The sequence below is a fragment of the Myotis nattereri genome, assembly GCF_964212035.1.
Source record: "Myotis nattereri genome assembly, chromosome: 2".
Taxonomy (NCBI): domain Eukaryota; kingdom Metazoa; phylum Chordata; class Mammalia; order Chiroptera; family Vespertilionidae; genus Myotis; species Myotis nattereri.
Window position 1 is genome coordinate 193,013,701 of NC_138076.1, and position 22,620 is coordinate 193,036,320.

Genomic DNA, 22,620 nt, shown 5'->3' on the forward strand with positions numbered 1-22,620 from the left:
TCCCTCAGCCCAGCCTGTGCCCTCTCGCAGTCTGGGACCCCTCAGGAGAGAATGACCTGCTGGCTTAGGCCTGCTCCCGGGTGGCAGAGGGCAGGCCCAATCCCTAGGTGCAGACCCTGGTTGGGCTCAGAGCAGGGCCGATTGGGGAGTTGGGGCGCCGCCACCTGTCATGCACAGAGCAGGGCGGATCGGGAGGTTGCAATGCCACCCTCAGTCACGCTCAGGGTAGGGTCGATTGGGGGATTCGGGCACCGCCCCCTGTCACACTCAAGGCAGGGTCGATGGGGAGGTTGCAGCGCCACCCCCTGTCATGCACAGAGCAGGGCCCATCAGGGGGTTGGGGAGCTCCCCCCTGTCATGCACAGAGCAAGGCCCATCAGGGGGTTGGGGGCCCCACAGAGTAGGGCCGATAGGGGAGTTGGGGCACCACCCCCTGTCACACACAGAGCAGGGCGGATCAGGGAGTGGGGGCGCTGCCCTCTATCACCCACAGAGCAGGGCCAATCAGGGGGTTGGGGCACCACCACTGTCACACTCAGGGCAGGGCCGATGGGGAGGTTATGGCTCTACCCCGTCACACACAGAGCAGGGCCCGTGGGGTGTGGGAGTTGAGGCACCGCACCCTGTCACACACAGAGCAGCAGGGTGATCAGGGGATTGGGGAGCTTCCCCGTATCAGGCACAGAGCAGGGCTGATCAGGGGGTTAGGGTGCCTTCCCTGTCACGAACAGAGCAGGGTGGATAGGGAGGCTGTGGCCCCGCCCCCTGTCACACACAGAGCAGCAGGGCGATCAGGGGGTTTGGGCGCTGCCCCCTGTCATGCTGATCCCAGTGCTGGGAGGCATATTACCCTTTTACTATATAGAATAGAGTCCTGGTGCACTGGTGGGGGCTGGCTGGTTTGCCCTGAAGGGTGTCCTGGATCAGGGTGGGGGTCCCCCCTGGGGTGCCTGGCCAGCCTGGGTGATGGGATGATGGCTGTTTGCTGCTGGTCACACTCCCTTCAGGGAGGGGTCCCCACTGGGGTGCCTGGCCAATCTGGGTGAGGGGCTGAGGGCTGTTTTCAGGCCGGTGGGCGATGGAAGCTCCCAACCTCTCCTTTTTTTTTTTTTTTTTTATTCTGGGCCAGCTTTAGCTCTGAGGCTCCAGCTCTTAGGCCTCCGCTGCTGAAAGAAGGTATCTGATTTGTTTCGGTTCTATAATCGAAACTCTGTATCAACTCCAGCTCTGAGATCCCAGCTCGCTGAAAGCTGGTTTCTGGGGTTTTGTTTAGCTTCTATATTTGTAACTATGTTTCAAACTGCAGGCTCAGAGGCCGGCAAGGTGGGCGAGGAATGTGGCAGTCCTCCGTCACTGAAGCAACCAAGACTCAGGTTCAGTTTAAGCTGCCTGGCTGCCGGCCACCATCTTGGTTGACAGTCAATTTGTATATCGCCCTGATTAGCCAATGGGAAGGGTAGCGGTCATATGCCAATTATCATGTTTCTCTTTTATTAGATAGGATTAGCCTCAAGAGCAAATTCTTATACTGCTTCACACTGAGCATATATGGTTAAAGACGTAGCTTATAGGTGTGTCATTGAAACAAATATTTTCATTCTTCCAAAATAAAGCATTTCTCTTTTCTTTTACCTGGTGAAGTCGCAAATGAGGACTTAGGCCCTGTGGAATGGGCTATAACAGAAACAGTAAGAACGAACTTTCCAGAGACCTGGATATGGGACCTCGTCAGTGTCGAGTGAGCTTTCAACAATTCTCTTTCTGATGTGTCTTTATTTCTATTTTCTTTTTGTTATTATTTATTAAACATTATTTCTGGGTATATAAAGCAGTACCACATCTGTAAAATTATCTAATACCATTCATTTGTATGTGTGACTACATTTTTTTCTTCAGCATATTTTTCATTTATTAATTTCATGCATATAGATGCAACATGCCTCAATTTAATAAAGGAAAAAAAAAACACAATTCCTTGTTTAAAGGAATGTGACCTTTTTAAGGTTAAAGTTCATAGAAATACAGCTATAACTCATTTGTAACCCTTCGTTAATGCTTGCTTATTTATTTATTTATTTATTTATTTATTTATTTATTTATTTATATATTTATTTATTTTTGCTTGCTCTAGGCTGATTTTTAGGTCCCAGTTTAGATAAAAATCTCATTTTGCTAATAATCTGTCCTTGTAGTTCCTCGGGTTCAGCAAATGTTTCATTCCGCATCCCTGATACTATAACTCGATGGGAGGCAAATGGCTTCTGTGTGAATGGTGATGCAGGGTTTGGCATTTCGTCGACAATTGCTCTGGAAGCCTCCCAACCATTCTTCGTTGAAGTGACCCTACCCTTTTCAGTCGTTCGAAACGAAGAATTCGATGTGATTGTCAATGTCTTCAGCTACCTGAACACATGTGCAGAGGTAAGTTGTTCCCTTTGCTCTGGAGACCAAATCTAACAAGGGCAAAAAAAAGACTTAATATTTTCCTGGAATATGGCCACATTCTTTTCATTCTCCAATGCAAAATGGCACTATAAGGTTATTACTTGTTTCCATAGTCCTCAAACGAAAACAACTGCTTTAATTCACGGCAGTGATTTAAATACTGCTTTGAGAATGTCAATTCATAGTGATGTGTGTTCTGACTTTTTTATCTTTGTATATGAGGAGTCATTTGGTATGTTTTATCTCTGCTAACTTAAAATAGGTAAAGCAGAATTTTCTCAAGCTGGGAAGAAGAATAATAATAGCAAAGCATTTAGCATGTCACCCTCATTGCCATGACTTTTTTTTTTTTTTAGATTTCTGTTCAACTGGAAGAATCTGAGAATTTTGAGGCATATATAATCACCCCTAAAAACAATGACAGTGAGGTCATTCAAACTGGAGAGAGGAAAACATATGTCTGGACTCTTATACCTAAGAAGTTGGGTAAGCAGCTATGTACCTATGCCAAACTCTGGTGGAAAACCAACCCATTTTTATTGACCCTATTTTTCTTAAATTGTCTATACAAACAATTTTCTCCATCACAATTTTAATACTACTTTTTTTAAAATTCCCAATTAAAAAGTCTTATTTTTACTAACTAATATCTGGTTGCTAATGTTTGTGTAAAACAAAACTGCCTTTCATTTGTATAAAAGCATAATGTGATCAAAATACAATAGAAATGCTAAATTGCATGACCTATAAAATCTATATGTATTATCCCAAATGAAGGCCATATTTTCACTAATGCTGACCAATTCCTTCACTTCTCACTTATTCCTTCCTCACCTATCAGCATGAACCCATGTCACTTATACAAAAATTGCTCCTCAATTACAATTGTCAGAATTTGCAAATGTATTAAATACTAGAGGCCCCATGCATGAAATTCATGTAAGAGTAGGCCTTCCTTCCTAGAGCTGGCACCAACTTTCCTCTGGCACCCGGGACCATTGTATCTCCAGCTTGGCCCAGAAGGTCATCTGGAAGGACATCTGGTCTAATTAGCATATTATGCCTTTATTTTTATGGATATCATGAGACACCAAAAACCCTGAACACTTAGATGGAGATCAAACACTGAAAAGCATTGTCTTGGTGTATATATTACCTGCAACACAGAAAAATAAATTTGCAAGTATCTTCTTGAAAACAAGAGAAGGGAAAAGCTAAAAGGATTCTAAAAAAACAAAGAATGATAGATGTGGTAGATGCATGATTATCATTATCACTAATTTAAAAAATTAAGTGTCATCAAAATTTTCTTTATTTCATGTTCCATATTTATTGTATTATTTCTCTGAGTTTTTAAAATTTATTAAGGTCCCTGGCTGGTGTGGCACAGTGGTTGAGTGTCGACCTATGAACCAGGAGGTCATGGTTCGATTTCCGGTCAGGGCACATGTCTGAGTTGCAGCTCAATCCCCAGAGGGGGCATGCAGGAGGCTGCCAATCAATGATTCTTTCTTATCACCAATGTTTCTATCTCTCCCTCTCCCTTCTGCTCTGAAATCAATAAATATATTTTTAACAGTTAAAAATTAAAAATTGTATCATTTATTAAAGTGACATTGGTTAAAAATATTATATAGGTTTCAAGTGTACAGTTCTATAATGCATCATCTGTCTACTGTATTGTGTGCTCACCACCCCAAGTCAAATTTCCTTCCATTACCAACAACCAGTATTTTTATGAGATCGTTTTAGTTCATCTGTGATATTTATCTGCCTAAAACTACTTTTCCTTTTAGATTTTGTTTCTCAATTTTTCTAACTACACAAAGTCTTCAAAATTTTTACCCTGACAATTGAGTTAGAATACTGTACTAACTTGTATGGCTTTATGGCATTAAGTGGAGGACACAGTTCTAAGGGGGAAATATCAAAGGCTTTCTTAAAAAGAAACAAAATACAACAACAAGTAAGAACAGTATATTGGTTATACATATTGGTAAGTAGGCAAATAGGTAATATTAAAAGAATTATATTTCTCAATCCTCTTATTTTTTTATAATTAAGGAAACTGGAGATTATGTGATCTTGATATTACAGGGAGTTAAAAAAAATAGATTGCTTGTCCGCACTTGATTTAAATCCAATGCCCTTTCCACAATGTCATATTTTCCTGTTTTTGTTTATTTGATCTCAGGGTAAGTTAGGACCCTGGTAATCTGATGTTATGTCTACATATAGTCATATATAACATAAACAATATCAAGGAATCTCCTCACTTGGCTTTGCAGAACTATTATTTTTCCTTAAAATTTCTCAAGTTCTAATTAAGTAAATGAATCACTTATTTAATATAAGGAATCTTGAAACAGGCAAAACAGAATATACCAAATTATATCCTGTCAGGAGAAAGAATGTATTTTAGTCTAAGCATAAATATGATAGAATTCAGTTCCTCCAATTGAAAATATGGTTCACAAACTCTATCATTTCCCATCATAGAAGGGTCCACTGGTCAATTTAATGTATGTTTGGGAATGTTTTCCAGGTAAAGTGAAAATCACTGTAGTTGCTGAGTCCAGACAAAGCAGTGCTTGCCCAAATGAAGATGAGCAGCAAAATCTAAACTGGGAAGATACTGTGGTCAAAAGTTTGTTGGTAGAGGTATGTGCATGCAAAGCTATCAAGCTCTTCCAGGTGAGAAGTAGTATCTAATAGGTTAAATATTAAAAGACATTCTCTTTGAAGAGACTTAATTGAGCATAGTTACTTTTGACACAGGATATGTCATCTGACCCAGAATAGCAAAACATCACGTAACACAAGCTTGGTGATTTTTTGTCTGCTCCTAACTCATGATGTTTCCTGTACACTTATTTTTATTCCCTTCTCCTTTTTGATTGACTACAATCCAAGGCAAGTCTACTTGCCTTACGATCCTATGTAGTTTCCATCATCCTTACCTGCAAAAAGCTTTGTCTATTGGAGATGCTAAACAGTATCAGCATCTGTCATGTCCCCAAATGACAACAAAGTTATCTTTATCCAAAACATGGGAGCACAGGGCCTAAAGTGGATGTTGGTAATGTACAGTGACTTCCAGATATAAGCAGAAGGGGACAGTGAATGGATCTTCTCCCGAGGGCAAACAGGTCCAGCCATACCTATGTAAGTGGATGCTTGATTACTTTTCCTTCATGGAAAGATCACCCAGACTCATTACTTTGTGCTTGTTTTTGTTTGCTCTTTGACAGCCTGAAGGTATTGAAATAGAAATGACTCAAAGTTTCTTTATCCATACAAAAGGTAAGAGGATCTTTTAGTTATCAACATTTGTCATGTTGTGTACCCCAGAGATTTCATTCTAAATACCTAATGGGGGATTATTTTTTTCACTTCCTAAGTTTACGGTATAATTTTTGCCATAAAAAACTATAGTGTTTATGGTGTTTTATTTTATTTTATTTTATTTTTAGTTCACCCAACTCATTGGTCTGCCTCAAACTATTTTTCCTATTTTGTATATTTTCTGCTTCTCAGTTTGGTTGTGACTAACTGTGGGGCAGTGGTAAATCAAGATTATGCCCAAATTACACATAATCTAACCTTTGCTTTTGTACTCTTGGGATGAAACAATCACTGCCCCTCAATTGCTTGCTTAATGGCCTCACAGCACTGTTTTATCTGATTGATAATGATATGATTTTAATGACTAATAGGTATCTCCAAGATTTACCTAGTGTGTGTGCTATGTTACATGTCATAGTCAGCAGTTTTTGACATTTTTTATACTTAAGTAGTATAGGCACTAAACTAATGGGGAATAGTGGCCATTATCTAACATACAGATGCATATATCATTTTTTGAGTGTATTGTTATTCTAAACTAGATCAAAACCTCAATTTATGTCTTCTAACAAGCAACTTGTAAAATTTTTTTAAAAGGAATATATTTTATCATATGTTTGTCCCACAAGTCTTTTTCTATTGTTTATGAAAGGAAGCCATCACATTGTTTATTTTATTGATATTTTCTTTCCAGGCACTAATGTCTCCCTGTCAGTGGTTTTGGATTTGCCAGATAATGTGGTAGAAGGATCAGCCAGGGCCTTCATCACTGTTGTGGGTAAGTTGGTTAAATTTTGTGTTTCACAATGATTTGAAAAGTCTTCACTGAGGTGGTCTGTAAAACTTTCTTAAAATAACAGGATGGAGAGATTTTTCTTATGCTATCCATGGGAGCAGAATTATTATTGAGGATTATTCTCTAAACTTGTTTTCATATGAGGATCTGAAGGAATTATAGCATCATTTTCAAATCTGTGTCTCTAGGAAACATTTGTTCTGGTGGATGATAGTTGGTGTTTAGAAAACAAAGAGTTGTATTATATTAATATGAAATATTAAATTCCCCTTTGGAGAATCAGAATAATCTTTGCTTGTTATAAATGCTGGAAATATCCCCAGTAATAGGAGAATTTTGTTTTTCAACAGTAAAACTAGTTTATCATTAGCATTAACACTTTTGGGGAAAGGGATGAATTACAGTTCATAGTTCATAGGGTCAATTTCTCAAAAACAAAGAAGCAAGCAAACACAATTTTTTAACTTTCTCTTTTCTGGTAATGAGATTTTTCAGAAACAGTTTTCATACCAGAAACCCCATTAGTCTGACCCTTCATATCTGTCTCCTTTTCAGAATTACTTCATGAAAATTTTCCTTGTTTCCACCTTTTAGACTCAATTTTTAAATATTTTCTATTTTCACTATGCCTCTTTCATCTGTAGTTATTAATGCTCAGATGCCAACTTAAAGTGATAGTAACTTTCTGCTTTTCCTATTTTTAGGGGATGTTCTAGGACTTGCGATGCAGAATCTGGAGAACCTCCTGCAAATGCCCAGTGGAAGTGGAGAGCAGAATATTGCCCTGCTAGCGTCTGATACTTATGTCCTTGACTACCTGCAATCTACTCAACAATTGACAGAGGAAGTTAAATCTAAGGCTTTCTCTTTCTTATCTGACGGTGAGAAGGTTCAAGTAATTTCTGCCCATAATAGATGAAATCAGTTGTTCCTGATGCCAAGATCTCAAAAAGCTGTTATTATGAGGTAGTCCCGTGGGGGAAAAATGGATCTGAACTGAGGTATTTTCTGAGTTTGAACTATGTTTTTGTTTGGTTTTTTGTTTTGTTTTTGGTATTTTTGAGATTTTTTAGCCTTTAATACCTGTGTGGTCATTTGGTTTCACAATGTAACACACTGCAGCATTTCAAATTATGAGTTCAGGTTTTTTTAGTGCCTAATCTTTTGCCAAGCTACTTTGTGTGTCACTGTTGCTGTTATTAATAGTAGCTAGAAATGGTTCATTTATCAACTTCTGTATTTATCTTTCAATTGTGTTTCATTGCAATCAAGTGATTGAATTTGTGTGCAGAAAAAAATGCATAAACTTTGTAAAAATGTGATGTTAAGGAAAAGTCGGAGCTATGATTTATTTTGGGTTTTCTTTTCAGAAAGATAACACAAACAAAATGACCTTAAGGAAATTTTTTGTAAATGCCAATTATTGAGCCAGGCTCAGTCACATGTAATATCTATATTTTTTTTGGGGGGGGGGGCGGTGATTTTATTATTTTACAGTTATAACCATATTGTCACATAGCATCATTAAACCCTGATAAGGTAGACGTTATTTTTTCTCAATATAGATACAGAACCTGAGTTTCAGAAGTTAAACTGAAATGATCATCTAGTAACTTATGTCTATCTAACACCAAAACACAAGGCTCATATACTACATCATCCTTTTTCTTCTAACTTTCTTATATTAAAAAAATAATCTCCTACAATGTTGTATTTTAGGCTATCAAAAGCAGCTGTCTTTCAAGAACATTGATGGCTCATATAGCATGTTTTGGCAGAGGAATCAGAAAGGAAGCATATGGTGAGATGTGAAAATTTTAAATAATGTAAAAATGATCTGAGGAGGGCTTACGAGAGAATGAGAGCAATTGAGTTCAGTGGAAATATAAAAGCAAAGTGGGTTTCAAAGTGAATTTACAGAGGCGAATCAGATAATAGTAAAACAGTTGGTTATTCCAGTTCTAAGGCAGTATACCTAGAGTCTCATGGCAAATTTAATGAGAGCTCCTCTACTTCCATAGCTTGTTAACGCCATGGAAAATGCCACAACTTCGTCTGCATTTCTCAGGGTCCCATGTTCATTCAGGAGAGGAAAACTAGATGTCCCCAAAGCATCCTGTTACACCCACTCTCTCACCACATAAGGATAATCTAATGAACTATGTATCGAGAACTGAGTGTATAAACACACTGGAAATTACCTACTCTTATTTTCACATATTGCTATTCAAAACATCTTATTGCCCAAAAGGAAAGAGCAGCTATCAATACTCATTAGTCAACATTAGCCAAATTGGATGCACCCATTACCCAAAGGGGACAATGCTGATGAATGTGTGGAGTAGCTGACATTATCATTTCCTTCTTATTCAATTTTTGTCCAACGGGTGGTGTGCATTACAGGCTCAGTGCCCTTACTTTTAAGACATTTGAGAGAATGAAGAAATATGTTTTCATTGATGAACAAGTTCAACAACAGACCTTCATCTGGCTTTCAAGCAAACAGGAAAGCAATGGTGCCTTTAAAAGTGATGGCAAGATTTTCCACAATGCCTGGGAGGTGAGAGATTAACAGTAGCATGTTTTTCTTGCTCCTTTGTTTTGCCTACCTTCCCTGCCTCTGGCCAAACTAGCCTGGAACATGAATATTTTTTCTTGTGAATATTACCTTTTCTGAGTCTGCTGAAGTCATTGGCCTGTGGTGTGTCAGTAGCATCACTGCTAGATCTAGCTCCCCATGAATCTATTATTTGCCTTACTGTCTTTAGCCCTTCCATAGAAGCAATCTATTTTAAGATATAAACTAAGAGGAGGATGGGGAGAGAAAAGGAACTTAGAGAGGAAACATTCATAAGTTTGGAGCCAGAAGATATATTAAAGGAAGGGGCCTTGAGTAAGTAATTCATTCCTATTCCTATTCGTGGGTGACCAAAAAAATTAGTGGGAATATCTAGTAAATTACATTGTTTCAATGAAGCACTCTCCCAATACCTTCTCAAGTCAAAGCATGAAGGCCTAGCTTGCCCTAAGTCAAAAGGCAGATGGGATGATGTCTGTCTTTGACAGTAATCACTCCTTCCCTTTTCTGTCCATCTTTAGGAAAATCATTAGCATTCTCCCTCCTGTTTGCCTTTGCAGACTGCTGCCCACCTCCATCCCCTCCTCTGTGTCCTTGATTCTCCTAACATTTGTATTTCCCACTATAAATCCCTGCTCTGATATTTTATCGTGCCCTGATAGCCTCTGGGATATCCTGGGCTTTTCTCTTGTGTCCTTCCTCATAATCACCACTTCTATTTTTTGATTTTTGGAATGTAAAGCTAATCCACTTCAAAATATAGGCCAATAGCAACTCTGGATGGTATTTAATTTTAATGGGAATTGTTTTCACATTGCCTTACGATTATGTAGTATGGAAAAATGTCTTTGAATTATGTCAAACCTACTCCTCACAATAGGAGGCCCCTGATAGAGAATAGCACTTGTTCCTATGTGGGAAAACAGAATTTTTCATGTTCCCTTCTCAAACATCTCCACATTTCTTCTTAATGGCTTCGTTACTGGTCCCTACATCAGTTTGTCTGATCTTACCCAATCCTTTTTCCATGACTCTGTGTGTGTCCATTTTGAACTGGGTCAGAGAATGAGAAAAGGAGAAAAATACAAACCTGCACTGCAGAGGAAGGGTGATACAGCCTGCTGCAGCTTAAGTGTGCGCTTTGGGTCCCCACATCTTGTTTTAGGGCCCGACATCTCCAGGTATTTACACCTTGATAACTGAGCTCTTCAGAAGTGTGTCTCTCTCTCTCTCTCTCTCTCTCTCTCTCTCTCTCTCTCTCTCTCTCTCTCTCTTTCTCTCCATATATATTAAAGAGAAGTCACCTTTTGCTTAAATAAATAAAACAAGAATTTAATATTAGATCAGTGGACCCCAAATGCCTTATGAATGTTATTTGCTTCAGTATCACTAGAACACCCATTAAAATTCATTTCCCTATACCGTATTCCAGACTTTTTGAATCAGAATCTCTTGTTTGAATGCTGGTTTATTTCATAAGTTCCCCAGAGTATTTTTATGCACAGTTTGCAAACCACATAACTTATAAATGTTTTTCTAAGTTTATACCGCAATTATATATGTGATTAAGTATAGTTGAGATTAATTGTATGTTTTATTTCATTATTACATTGGATCTTGGTGAATTTTTATTCAAACAGCATGATTATTAACAACTTAATTTAAAAATTACACATTTTCAAGTGTTTATGAATAATGGTAATTGTTTTCAGTGTTTCTTTTATACTTTGTCTCACTTTAGAAGGATAGCTGTTCTTTTGTGCTCTACCACCCTGTAGGACTCATTGTTCCTTTGTGTTTAGGGAGGAGAAGAAGAAGAGGAGGAGGAGGAGGACATTTTACTCACTGCATATATTGTTGGAGCATTCCTTGAAGCTGGGCTCAATTTTACTGTAAGGATGCCCATCATCTTTTCGTTTCAGTCAGCTGCATGCATATTAAATAAGTCAATTCTTACAACAGATGGAACATCAAAAGAACATTTCAATCATTACCTCTCTTTGAGTTGATGTTACTCAGGCTATTTTTCATTCATAGAAATCTTTGATGAACACTATTGAGTTTTTCCCTAGGGAGAATATACATATCTACACACAAAAGAGTTTTCCATACCACTTCCAATATTTACAGATCTTCTGAAGTTCAGCCATGAATTTTAGATTAAGAACCCGTGCACTAAGTATAACCATAATTTAGATTCTGTTTCTCAAACCAATTCAATGTGTAAACATTTCAACTTAAGTGTTGTTCTTCTTGGCTGCCTCCCAATCCAAAGGTTAAATTATCTGATTGCACACTCTGTTCCTGAAAAAAAGATACTAGGAACTTTCAGGATCATTGTCTATCTCAAAAATCATCTTTAGAAATATAAGCTTCTATTTTAAGCATTAGACTAACACATCTTAAGTAAATGTGTATTCTTTGCCACATATAAGAAATTTATATTGTTAACTGAAATATGACTGATCAGATATAGAAAAGGCATTTTTAGATTATTTAAATTTTATTTCTCAAACACTAGTAATCCATCCAAAATTAATTTTATTGACACTTATAAAGAAAAATACATATGCATACGTATGGACAGGTTTGTATATAAAATATATTTTAAGGATACATAACCTAAGATATAAAGAATGATTAGTTTATTCAGCAAGATTGTGAAGTGTGCGTATATAATTTTAAAATATGTTGTTTTTCTACATGACTAGTTTCCTGCTCTGCGACACGGGCTCTTTTTCCTGGAGGAGGCACTGGAAAATGGTGTCACCAATGACTATAATCGTGCAATGCTGGCTTATGTTTTTGCATTAGCTGGAAAAGAGGAGCAGGTGGAATCCTTACTCCAGGTCTTGGATCAATCTGCTACCAAAGAAAGTAATTATTATTTACTTTTTCTAATAGAGATGACCTTGGGAATAAAGGGATGAAAATTCCTTAGCATTTATATAGGAACACTCTCTTGACTAGTATATTTCTATTTCCCTTATGGAATTTCCAAATGGCCCTTTGTCTTTAAAGAATACTATATATTTTCTACTAGTTTCTTTTTAAATGAGTGAAATAAAGTAAATCAAGCATAGTGGCCATACCATAGATAATAAAAACTGCTTGTAAAACTTAATCACATACCACTTTTGACCTTAAGAAGTTGCTATATTCATTTCATAAGGCTGCCATATAAAATACCACAGGCTAGACGGCTTAAATAACAGAAGTTTATTTTTCATGGTTCTAGATGATAGAATTCCAGGATCAAGGTGTCAACAGGTTTGGTTTCTTCTGAAGCCTTATTCCTGGTTTGCAGATAACCATCTTCTCTCTCCATGTTCACATTGTGGGTTTTTTCTCTGTGCATGCACCCCTGGTGTCCCTTTCATGTATCCAACTTTCCTCATTTAAGGACACTAAGTAGATTGGATTAAGGCACATCCTAACAGCCTTGTTTTAACTTAATCACCTCTTTGAAGGCCTTATCTCCAAATAGAGTCATGTTCTGAGGTTCTGGCATTTAGGACTTGAACATGTGAATTTTGAGGGATACAATTCAGTCCATAATAGGGGCCAAGAATGGAATTTGCATCATTCTTATGTGTAATCAGTTCTCTTTATAGGGACTGTGTTAAAATTCTTTCTTTTTCTCAGATAATGTAATATATTGGGAAAGAGCTAAGAAATCCAAGACAGAAGCACCCCCATCCTTTATTCCTCCGGCACCTTCTGCCGACACTGAGAAGACTTGCTACGTGCTGTTGGCCATAATTTCCCAAAAAGCTCCTGACCTCACTTATGCTAGTCAGATTGTGCAGTGGGTTGCTCAACAAATGAATTCCCAAGGAGGCTTCTCTTCCACCCAGGTAATTAATTGGTTGTGAGTCTGGTATTAATAACAATATTTGACAGCAAAGATAATCATAGAAAATACCTGCAAGGTTAAAGGATATTTGCTATTTAAATCCTATTACAGTCAATTAACAATGATTTATTGGTCACTTCTTGTGTATTAGGGACTCTACTAAGAATTATTTATGTACAGATTAATAAAATGAGGTTCCTTTTCAAGAAATTTTTCCCGATCTATATCTCCATTTCTACAGTAAAAATAAAATGTAAGTCTAGAAAAGATTGTTGTCATAAACACCAGAGTCTTGATGATGGTAGATAGCTGATGATATTATAAAGTACATATCAACCAAGAAGAAGTATTTTTCTTTATTTCTGTTGTCTGCACTTTGGGAAAAACAGATGAAATGAGTGCATAACAGAAAAAAAATAGTTATGAAAAACAATTATGTTTATCTTTCCTTAGCAGGAAAAATAACTTTAAATGCAAATTAATGCAGTTTTATTTGCACAGGGAAAATGTTCACTTCCCTCTTTACTTTTTTTCAGTCTTGGCTTCTGACTAAAACCATGTTTGTGAATCTCCTAATAGCTATCTCCAAATACAGTTACATTCTGAGGTTCAGATTTCTCTCTTTGAAGATAGTTGGGTATAAGCATTGTCCAAGGCAGGTTAATTATAACATCTTGATTTTTCAGAAAGTTTTTGGCAATACTTACAAAAACAGAGATAATACTTTATATAATCCTTTAGAAAAATACAATTTGATTAAGATTTGTAGAAGAAAATCAATTTAAATGGTAGCAACTAGCACAAGCAAATATATGTTCCTATCCTTTAGGATATTGCTTCTTATTGTTCTACTAGAGGCCCAGTGCACGAAATTCATGCACGGATAGGGTCCCTAGGCCTGGACGGCAATCAGGGCCAATTGGGGCCTTCCAGCTGCTGGCCAGGGCCTTCCTTTGTTTTGCACCACCCCCGGGGTGGTCAGCACATGTCATAATGAGTGATCGGTCTCCCTATCTAACTCCTGTGGGGACAATTTGCATATTAGGCTTTTATATAGAGAGATTGACCTGTCTTAGGAATGGTTCCATGGACTGATTTAAATGTCATTGTTAATGATAACTAATACTGCAGCATAATGGAGCTGGTACTATAGGTTGTACTCTTCCATGCAGGACACTGCCGTCTGTCTTCTTGCCGTAACCCGTTACATGAAGCTAACATTCTCTAATGGTCAAAACAATGTCACCGTTAGCAACGAAGAATCCAGTGAGACTTTCCAGGTTGACGAAGACAACCGCCTACTAGTCCAACGTTCAGAACTAACAAAAGCATATGGAAAATACACAGTAGATGTAGAAGGACAAGGCTTTGTATTTATTCAGGTAATGGAAGTCTACCTAAGAGGGAGATGAATGTTGCCAGTAAAAAGGTCAGGCTATCAGTTCAGTTATATATGAAGTGCTATTTTACCATTTTACATAATTCCATCATTATTTCTACTCATTCTCTCATTGATATGCTCTACTCAATAGCTGAAAATGCAAGTTATTTTATGAAGAGGTATTTAATCTTAAAGATAACTGGGTAACTGGGAAGTTTCTTGAGGAATGTCACCGTTAAAAATTATTCTGATATTTTTATTAAATTATGTTGTTAAATATTCGTGTGTATTCTGAAAACTAAACAATTACATTTAGCCTTATTTCCTAAGTAGAGATATAAAATAAAGTACATTACTTATGTAAATAAGAGAAACAATAAGTCCTTCAGGTTTTACTACAGAAAAAGTAGATGGATTTTTTTAATGATTTGTTATCTTTCCTAGGCTACCCTTAGGTATAATGTGCTGCCATCTGAGAAGGAATCTGGATTTTTCCTTTCCTTGGAAATCCTAAAGAAAAACTGTTCAGATAGATTCCAGAGTAATTTTGAACTGACAGTAACCGTCAAGTAAGTGTCCATTTTAATATCAACTCCCAGGTTAGAGAGAAGGATATATATATATATATATATATATATATATATATATATACACACATATATATGTATATACATATATATGTATATATATATATTAGAGAGTATACATATACATATATATGTGTACATATATATATATATATATATATATATATATATATATATATATTAGAGAGTAGCAAAATAACAAAATATGAACGATAGTAACCAATGATGATTTTACTTGTTGGTGCATTATTTCTATAGCATAGTCACTTTATAGTTTTCTGTCTAGACACCACAATTTAGTACATCTTAAACTAAATCAGAGCTAGCATTATGCATATATAATTTATATTGTGTGCAAGTAAAATTTGCAAGCTTCTGACACACTAATACTGCAACAATGCTTCCTTCTTTTTTTTTCTTTTTTTTCTTTTTTTGTATGAAAAAACTGTCAGTTTTGGAGATTAGAGATACTACTTTTCCACCTTAAAACAAGCACAGGGAGGCCTAGAGGACAAAACCTACAAATGCTATTTTATAACTTACAGAGTAAAATTTCAGATTTTTCAGAGTAGGAAAGAAAAATAAGTATCTTAAAATATAAAATGTAGACACCAAAGAGTTTTAACCTTAGTTAATATATGAAGAAACACTGCGAAAAATTAGTTTGGAGGATTTTCTTAGGATTTCCAAATGATAATGTCATGAACACCAGAGCTAAAATAAGAACTAAATACACTGTAAAACTCTTAACTTCATGTCCCAACAATCCTCTACAGTGTTAAGAACACAGCCTAGATCTCTTAGGGACATGTCTATGATTCTACCAGTATCTCACTTTCTAAACAAAGATTTTCTTTAAGTATTGTCCAAATCTAAGGCTACTATCAGTATATATAATATCAATTTACAAGCTTTGTTTATAAGTTCTGTCTTTGAGACTTCAGGTAATCTTAAAAACAGGGTTTGGTTAGATTCTAGTTTCAAATAATTCATTATTTACTCCAACTACGTTGCTTTGTCTCATCTCATCCATTATTATTCTAGTTATGCCTATTCTAAGGTGTTTAGGAATGACTTTCTTGCCCAGCTGATGTGGCTCAGTGGTTGAGCATTGGCCCATGAACCAATAGGTCACCAGTTCGATTCCCACTTGGGACATATTCCTGGGTTGCAAACTAGATCCCCAGGAGGGACATGCAGGAGGCAGCCGATTGATGTTTCTCTCATTGATGTTTCTATCTCTCTATCCCTCTCCCTTCCTCGCTCTCTCTAAAATCAGTAAAGACATATTTTTAAAAATTAAATAAATAAATAAAAAGAATGACTTTTATCAGGTGTTTTTTTCTTCAGCTGTGCCTTTCCTCCAGACCTATGGCTAATTAGTATGTTTGTCCCCACAACACTTTTCTAAACTGATGTCCACAATGTGCTTTGTTTGAAATTTCAGATACGTTGGGATGCGCGATATCTCCAAAGTGGCCCTTGTTGATGTAAAAATGCTCTCGGGATTTACTCCAGGCATGTCATGCACTGAGGAGGTAAATAACAGAAGTCCAATCTTTCAGCACAGGAAAGCAATAGTGTTTAGGATAAATACCTGGTTAGCGAAACCAAGCTTGGAATTCTTCGTTTAAACAAATTTATTCATAGTTCACATTTTCATTTTTGCTGTAACAGTGGAGGGGTGGTGTTATTAACTTACAGCAATTAACAGACATTATTTTTCATAGCTTATAATCTATTTCTTACTTTAATTCTGCTATGCTTATGCAAACATAATGGCACAAGGGAACATTCCATAATATAGGTTCCTGACAATTGGTTAAATAAGAATTATAAAGTATTCAATACCAGAATAATACTCTTTAATATTTATTCCCCATCCTTCCCTGACAATTTCTTCAAAGCTTGAAAAAAATGGCCAAGTGATGAAGACTGAAGTCAAGAATAACCATCTTCTTTTCTACTTGGAAAATGTAAGTTGAGCAATAATTTTTTCCATGGTTTGTTCTTTTTTTTCTTCGGAGTGTAATTGGATGAGTCTATTTCTTGTAGATATACATGACAGGGTTTCTCAAAAAATATGGGACATTAAAGATTATCAGTGGTCTTCTATCCTAGTGCTCATCTTAACCCTGTTAACTCTAATGTTATTTCATGTGTCTTGGCTGCCTGACTAGGTAATTCTCAAGTTTAGAAACATAATTTCCCTGTTTTTCACTCCTCATGGCATCTAACATAGTCTGGTCACAGAGTAGATGTATAATTCTCTTATAGTTTTGACTTGAACTCCAGTGAAGGTGGCATGAGTTCTAGAATCATTCTTTCTATGTGTATATCATTACCATTCACATGAATGCCTATATTATTGCTTTCAACTAAATTTCTCGCACTTCAATATAAGCAGTGGAACTTAAATTTATATACAATTTAATGTTACCTAATTATTTAAGATTAAGTTATTACATAAAATTATATAAGATATTAATACTCTGGATCTATTTAATTGGTTAGATCATGAACTCTTGGAGATATTTTCTCAGTGATTTTGTTTCCAAATCTACTCTGATATATTTGTAATTTGTGTCTTTATAGGTCTCTAGTACAGCAAAGAGTTTAACTTTCTCTGTTGAGCAAAGCAACTTTGTGTCTAACATTCAGCCAGCCCCAGTTATGGTCTACGATTATTATGAAAAAGGTAGGCAAGCAACAACCATGCTCTAATGCTGCCGAACATATCTAAATCTAACAGTGCCTGAGCTGCCAAATTTTCCAAAATCACCTTCAGTCTACAAAGACTATACAATAAATGATTTTGTACTGATTTTTTTTTTTTTTTACTTCATGATATATCTACTGAGTGGGCCAGTTTCCAATTACAGAATTTTTCAAACCTAGAATCCTTTAGACACAATGTGCAGGGGCATCCCTGTCACTTGAAACATAAACTATGTTAAGTGTCAACGCCTTTTTGTTGTTGTTACTGGCAAGACTTACCATTTTATGCTCCCTATGAATTTTAATTTGAGAAGGGGAATGGGAAATATTCTGAATTGTTATAGGAAAATGTTGCTAGATTAGGTTCCAAACCAATTATAAAATGTCACAGAGACCACACAAAATTTCCCTGGATTGTTAGTGATATCATTTCCTTGTTGAATGTCATACAAAGTTTGTCAGGAAGTAATTGAATTCTGGCTCTGTTCTTTACTAATAGAATATATTTCATCAAGTGCCTTAAACTTTTTTTTAGTCTTCACTGGAAGATATATTTTTATTAATTTTTAGAGAGAGAGGAAGGGAGAGAGAAGAGAGAGAGAGAGAGACTGAGAGAAACAATGATGTGAGAGAAAAACATTGATCAGTTGCCTCCAACTGGGGGATCAAACACACAACCTAGGTATTTGCCCTGACCAGGATTGGAACCTGCAACCTTTTGTTATAAGGGACAATGCTCCAACCAACTGAGCCACCTGGCTAGGGCAAGTGCCTTAAATTTTAATAAGATATTGTTGGATTTCAAAAACAGAAGTGATTGGCTCTCTTGCAAAATTACTGAAAAGATTAGGCCTAATGTATCTACAATTGTCTGACTTAACTGATTATAGAAAGTTGGAGATTTAATAAGGATGAATTTTTCCTTTATTTTCCAGAAGAGTATGCCATTGTTTTTTACAATGTCAACAGTGTTTCAGTTTCCCAATGAGAAAACAAAGCACAGGAAAAGGTAAGGAAATTGTATATCATAAAACTCTGAAAAAGCATCTGGTAAGCAAATGAAAACCTAAAGATAGAACGATGAATGACACAAAAGGAGGTCTCTGGTATTTATAGAGGTTTGGCTATTGGATGAGTATTCTCATAAGTCATTAAAATTTTATTAATTTCTTTAAAATAGCTTGAAAGAATGTGTAGCTATGTATATGCCTTTTACAAATTTCTCATTTAAAAAAATCTCTCATTTTTGTTTTATAAGTTGGTAGGTCATTATATATGCATGCACATATATTTATTTATAGTCATGTATATATTAAATGTGTATGTGGGTGTATTTGTGTGTGTATATAGGTATGTTTGTATATTTATATATTTATTTATATTTTATTATGTTTTTAAATCCCAGGTGGAAAGCTATTTGCTTTGAACAAACTTATCCTTCTGAATCAACCTGAAAGAAAACCACTCATAATCTGTAACCTTGTGAATCAACCTGAAAGAAAACCACTCATAGTTTGTAGCCTGTTATGACTTCTCAGATTTTATTTCCTTATTACCTATTAAATGCTGTGATTTCACATTTGAGTCTATGACTTTCTTTTCTTTCAGTCCTTCATTCATAATTTTCATCCTAGAAAACACAGGACTTCATTTGGTAGCAAACTATATATTATTGTCAATATTAAATTCAAGTTTTTAGACATTATGACATACAGAAAATATGGAATCCCCAACATCCAGAGAAATTCAGAGTTGATGAGGAGTAGAGAAAGAGACTAAATTTAAGAGAATTTCATGTGAGTTCAAGAAAATGAAAATAAAAACCAAAACACAACACAGAAACATTTCAGTAAAAGATTATCAAAAAATGAGGGGGCATTGCTTAGAGAGTCACAAATTGACTGATGGATGGACTTAGTGAATTTATGTTCATGATTGAGAAGGTAATCCACTTTATTTTATCATAATAAATTATTTTTCTTTTTTCTGAGTATCACTTTTTACTGAAAAGTGATATTCCAAGTCTGTCCTTTGCTTAACTTAACACTACTATCCGTGTAATGAATTCAGATTGAGAAAAGTGAGCAGGAAGAAACTGGAGAAAATGGAAATGAAAACAATTTCACTACTAACTTTAACACAGGCTTCTGACTGCTGAGCTACTGCTGCAGACAAGAAAAATCCATAAGTGAATGTTCCAGTTTTGGAGTGAAGAAATTTGAAAACAGAGTGTTCCATCAATATTCCACAAATTTAAAATACAGTTTTTTAATAGAAGACAGTTAGACTTATTTTATTTTGTAGCCTCCCTTCTAATAGCTAAATTACAGCTGGCTCTTAATAAATGGTTTATCACAGATGAATTGTTAAGGTCCATCCATGTCTGATGCTACAGAAGTTTATTTTACTGTGTTAATAATTTCTTCACACCATCTCAGTTCTCTTGTTTTACCAAAACATGCTGCATCAGACGAGTAGATAAGACATCACATTATTCTTGCCCTGGTGGGTTTGGCTCAGTAGATAGAGCATCGGCCTGCAGACCAAAGGGTCACGGGTTTGATTCCAGTCAAGGGTGCATACCTGGTCCAGGTCTGGATGTGAACAGGAGGCAGCCAATTGATGTGTTTCTCTCAGATCTATAGTTCTCTCTATCTTTCCCTCTCTTTTCTACTCTCTCTAAAACTCAATGGAAAAATATCCTCAAGTGAGGATTAAAAAAAAAAGACATCATTATTCTTATTTTTTTAAAACACCCCAGGCTTGAACAAAATAAACTGACAAACAAAATAGATCCAGAGATATGGGAGCATGGAACAGACTAACAAATCTCACGGAGGGGAGGGCGAGGAGAGATTAACCATAGGATTTATATACATAACACATGGACACATACAATAGTGTGGTGAAGACCCTAGGGCAGCCTTGGGCAAACTACCAGCCACTGGACGAATCCGGCCCCTTTGAAATGAATAAAACTAAAAAAAAAAAAAAGACCATACCCTTTTATGTAATGATGTTTACTTTGAATTTATATTAGTTCACACCAACACTCCATCCATGCTTTTGTTCAGGCCCTCCGGTCCAGTTTAAGAACCCATTGTGGCCCTGAGTCAAAAAGTTTGCCCACCCCCTAGGGGGTATATGAGCAGGGTGGAGTGGGTCAATGGATGGAAACAAAGGAGACATCTGCAATACTTTCAATAATAAAGCTAAAATTTTAAAAATAAAATAAAAACACCCCAGGCTCTATAGCTATTCAAAGATTCCACTCAAGGAAAAAATGTGACTCTTCTAGTATATTCTGTGCTAAAGGTTCAAGAAAAAATGAAGGGAATTTGCTTTAAGGGAAATCATTTCTCTTGGTGGGAAACTATTGTTTTCCAAAGTAAGTGATCAATTCTTAGTCTGCATTTTATTTGACATGTAGTGAGTATTAGTCCGCTCACATAGTAATATTGTTCCTCAAATGATAAGCAAGCAAGGAAGGTATGCAGAGTCAACTACTTGCTGTACCTCGAAGCACAGAGAAAGTCTTCAGTTTACTATTTACATCTGCAAAATTTCTTGGTGTTACAATGAGAATGGAAGGTAATAAGGAACCAAGGCCAAAATATCTTTGAAAAAACTGAAAACTATAGATGAACAATATAGCTCTGTTACTTACCCTTTCCCTGAACCCTCTCTCTAGTATATTTTTCACAGAAAATCAGTCATTTCCCTAGTTCCAATTTTAACAGAAACTTGGGCATAAGGGGCATTCCAGTTTAAGAGTTTGAATAGGAAACTCCAAACTTTGATGTGTGTGTGTGTGTGTGTGTGTGTGTGTGTGTGTGTGTGTGTTTAAGAAGTAAATTAGGCCACCATGAAATAGTTAGTGGAGGCTGTATAAATCTGGTTTGAATAAGGTTTGTGTTTTCAAAGCATCATCTGGTACTTGCTCCTCTTTTCCCTCCACACAAATATACTTTAGACCATGGGAATCCATTCCATCTGTCATGTTCTTACATAGTAATCACACATTATTCTGCATCTTGAAATAAATTATACATACATTTAATACCTGAAATACTTAAATCCCTTTTACCATCTTCTAGAAACCCCCTCCTCTTTGGCCCCCTCCTCATTTCATCAATTTTGTCTTCTTTCTTTTTTCTTTAGTTTCAGATTCTTTCCCTTTATTTTTTTTTTCTATCATCACTTAAAGATGTTTGTTTCTTTCCCATAATATACACATTTTTCTTCTCACTTTCTGGAAACTTGTTAATCTCTTTTTTGGTTCTAATTTCTTTTCCCAAATATTAAATAATATTTCTTAATGATTGTAGCAAGCCCTCTTCTGTTGTTACTATACATACTAAAAATTTTGTGATTTAAATTATCATCTGTATTTTTATGATTTCAACATAAATGCCTCTATATCTCCATGTAGCCCCATGTATGCCATTACCTACTATATTCTTTAACCAAATGTCCAATAGGCACCTCAATGGGATCCATCACCTACACCCAAAGAATATTCTACTGAGATTCCTATCCAGTGTGTGATAATATCATCACCAAACAATCATATGAGTATCAACCTAACTCCTTCCCTCTCTCATCTCTCACACTTATTAGTTACTATTGATAATTCATCAGAAAAGAAAAAAGACTAAAATACCAAGTAGGAAATTTAGGGTCAACTTTATTGAGGCAGTCAGATATGAGCAAAAGCTTAAGGGAGGTGAAGGAGTTAGTTAAATAGATGTCTGAGGGAAGATTATTCCAGGCAGTGGGCTTAGACAGAAAAAGTAAAATGTGAGGGCATTAGGTAGAAGTGTGTCCTCTGTGGCTGGGGAGCAGCAGCTAAGTCATTATGGCCAGAAAAGAGAAAGCAAGAGGAGCATATAGAACAAGATAAGAAGATGAAAA

At 36.2% G+C, this 22,620-nt stretch overlaps 1 protein-coding gene across 1 annotated transcript in view; it reads left to right on the forward strand.

The window, feature by feature from the left end:
- LOC308513988 (ovostatin homolog 2-like) overlaps nucleotides 1-19,289 on the forward strand; it is a gene marked incomplete at its 5' end in the record, with an annotated part of 39,923 nt that extends 20,634 nt beyond the window's left edge. The window contains 19 exons of the mRNA XM_081084025.1: nucleotides 1,642-1,738; nucleotides 2,193-2,421; nucleotides 2,802-2,931; nucleotides 4,991-5,106; nucleotides 5,697-5,748; nucleotides 6,485-6,568; nucleotides 7,291-7,467; nucleotides 8,306-8,387; nucleotides 8,990-9,146; nucleotides 10,967-11,056; nucleotides 11,876-12,041; nucleotides 12,810-13,021; nucleotides 14,193-14,402; nucleotides 14,846-14,970; nucleotides 16,436-16,526; nucleotides 16,896-16,964; nucleotides 17,584-17,686; nucleotides 18,642-18,715; nucleotides 19,112-19,289. Coding sequence (XP_080940151.1) covers nucleotides 1,642-1,738; nucleotides 2,193-2,421; nucleotides 2,802-2,931; nucleotides 4,991-5,106; nucleotides 5,697-5,748; nucleotides 6,485-6,568; nucleotides 7,291-7,467; nucleotides 8,306-8,387; nucleotides 8,990-9,146; nucleotides 10,967-11,056; nucleotides 11,876-12,041; nucleotides 12,810-13,021; nucleotides 14,193-14,402; nucleotides 14,846-14,970; nucleotides 16,436-16,526; nucleotides 16,896-16,964; nucleotides 17,584-17,686; nucleotides 18,642-18,694 — 2,243 coding nt within the window. The 3' untranslated portion in view covers nucleotides 18,695-18,715; nucleotides 19,112-19,289. The remainder of the gene's footprint in view (nucleotides 1-1,641; nucleotides 1,739-2,192; nucleotides 2,422-2,801; nucleotides 2,932-4,990; nucleotides 5,107-5,696; nucleotides 5,749-6,484; nucleotides 6,569-7,290; nucleotides 7,468-8,305; nucleotides 8,388-8,989; nucleotides 9,147-10,966; nucleotides 11,057-11,875; nucleotides 12,042-12,809; nucleotides 13,022-14,192; nucleotides 14,403-14,845; nucleotides 14,971-16,435; nucleotides 16,527-16,895; nucleotides 16,965-17,583; nucleotides 17,687-18,641; nucleotides 18,716-19,111) is intronic.
- Between the last annotated feature and the right edge of the window lie 3,331 nt (nucleotides 19,290-22,620).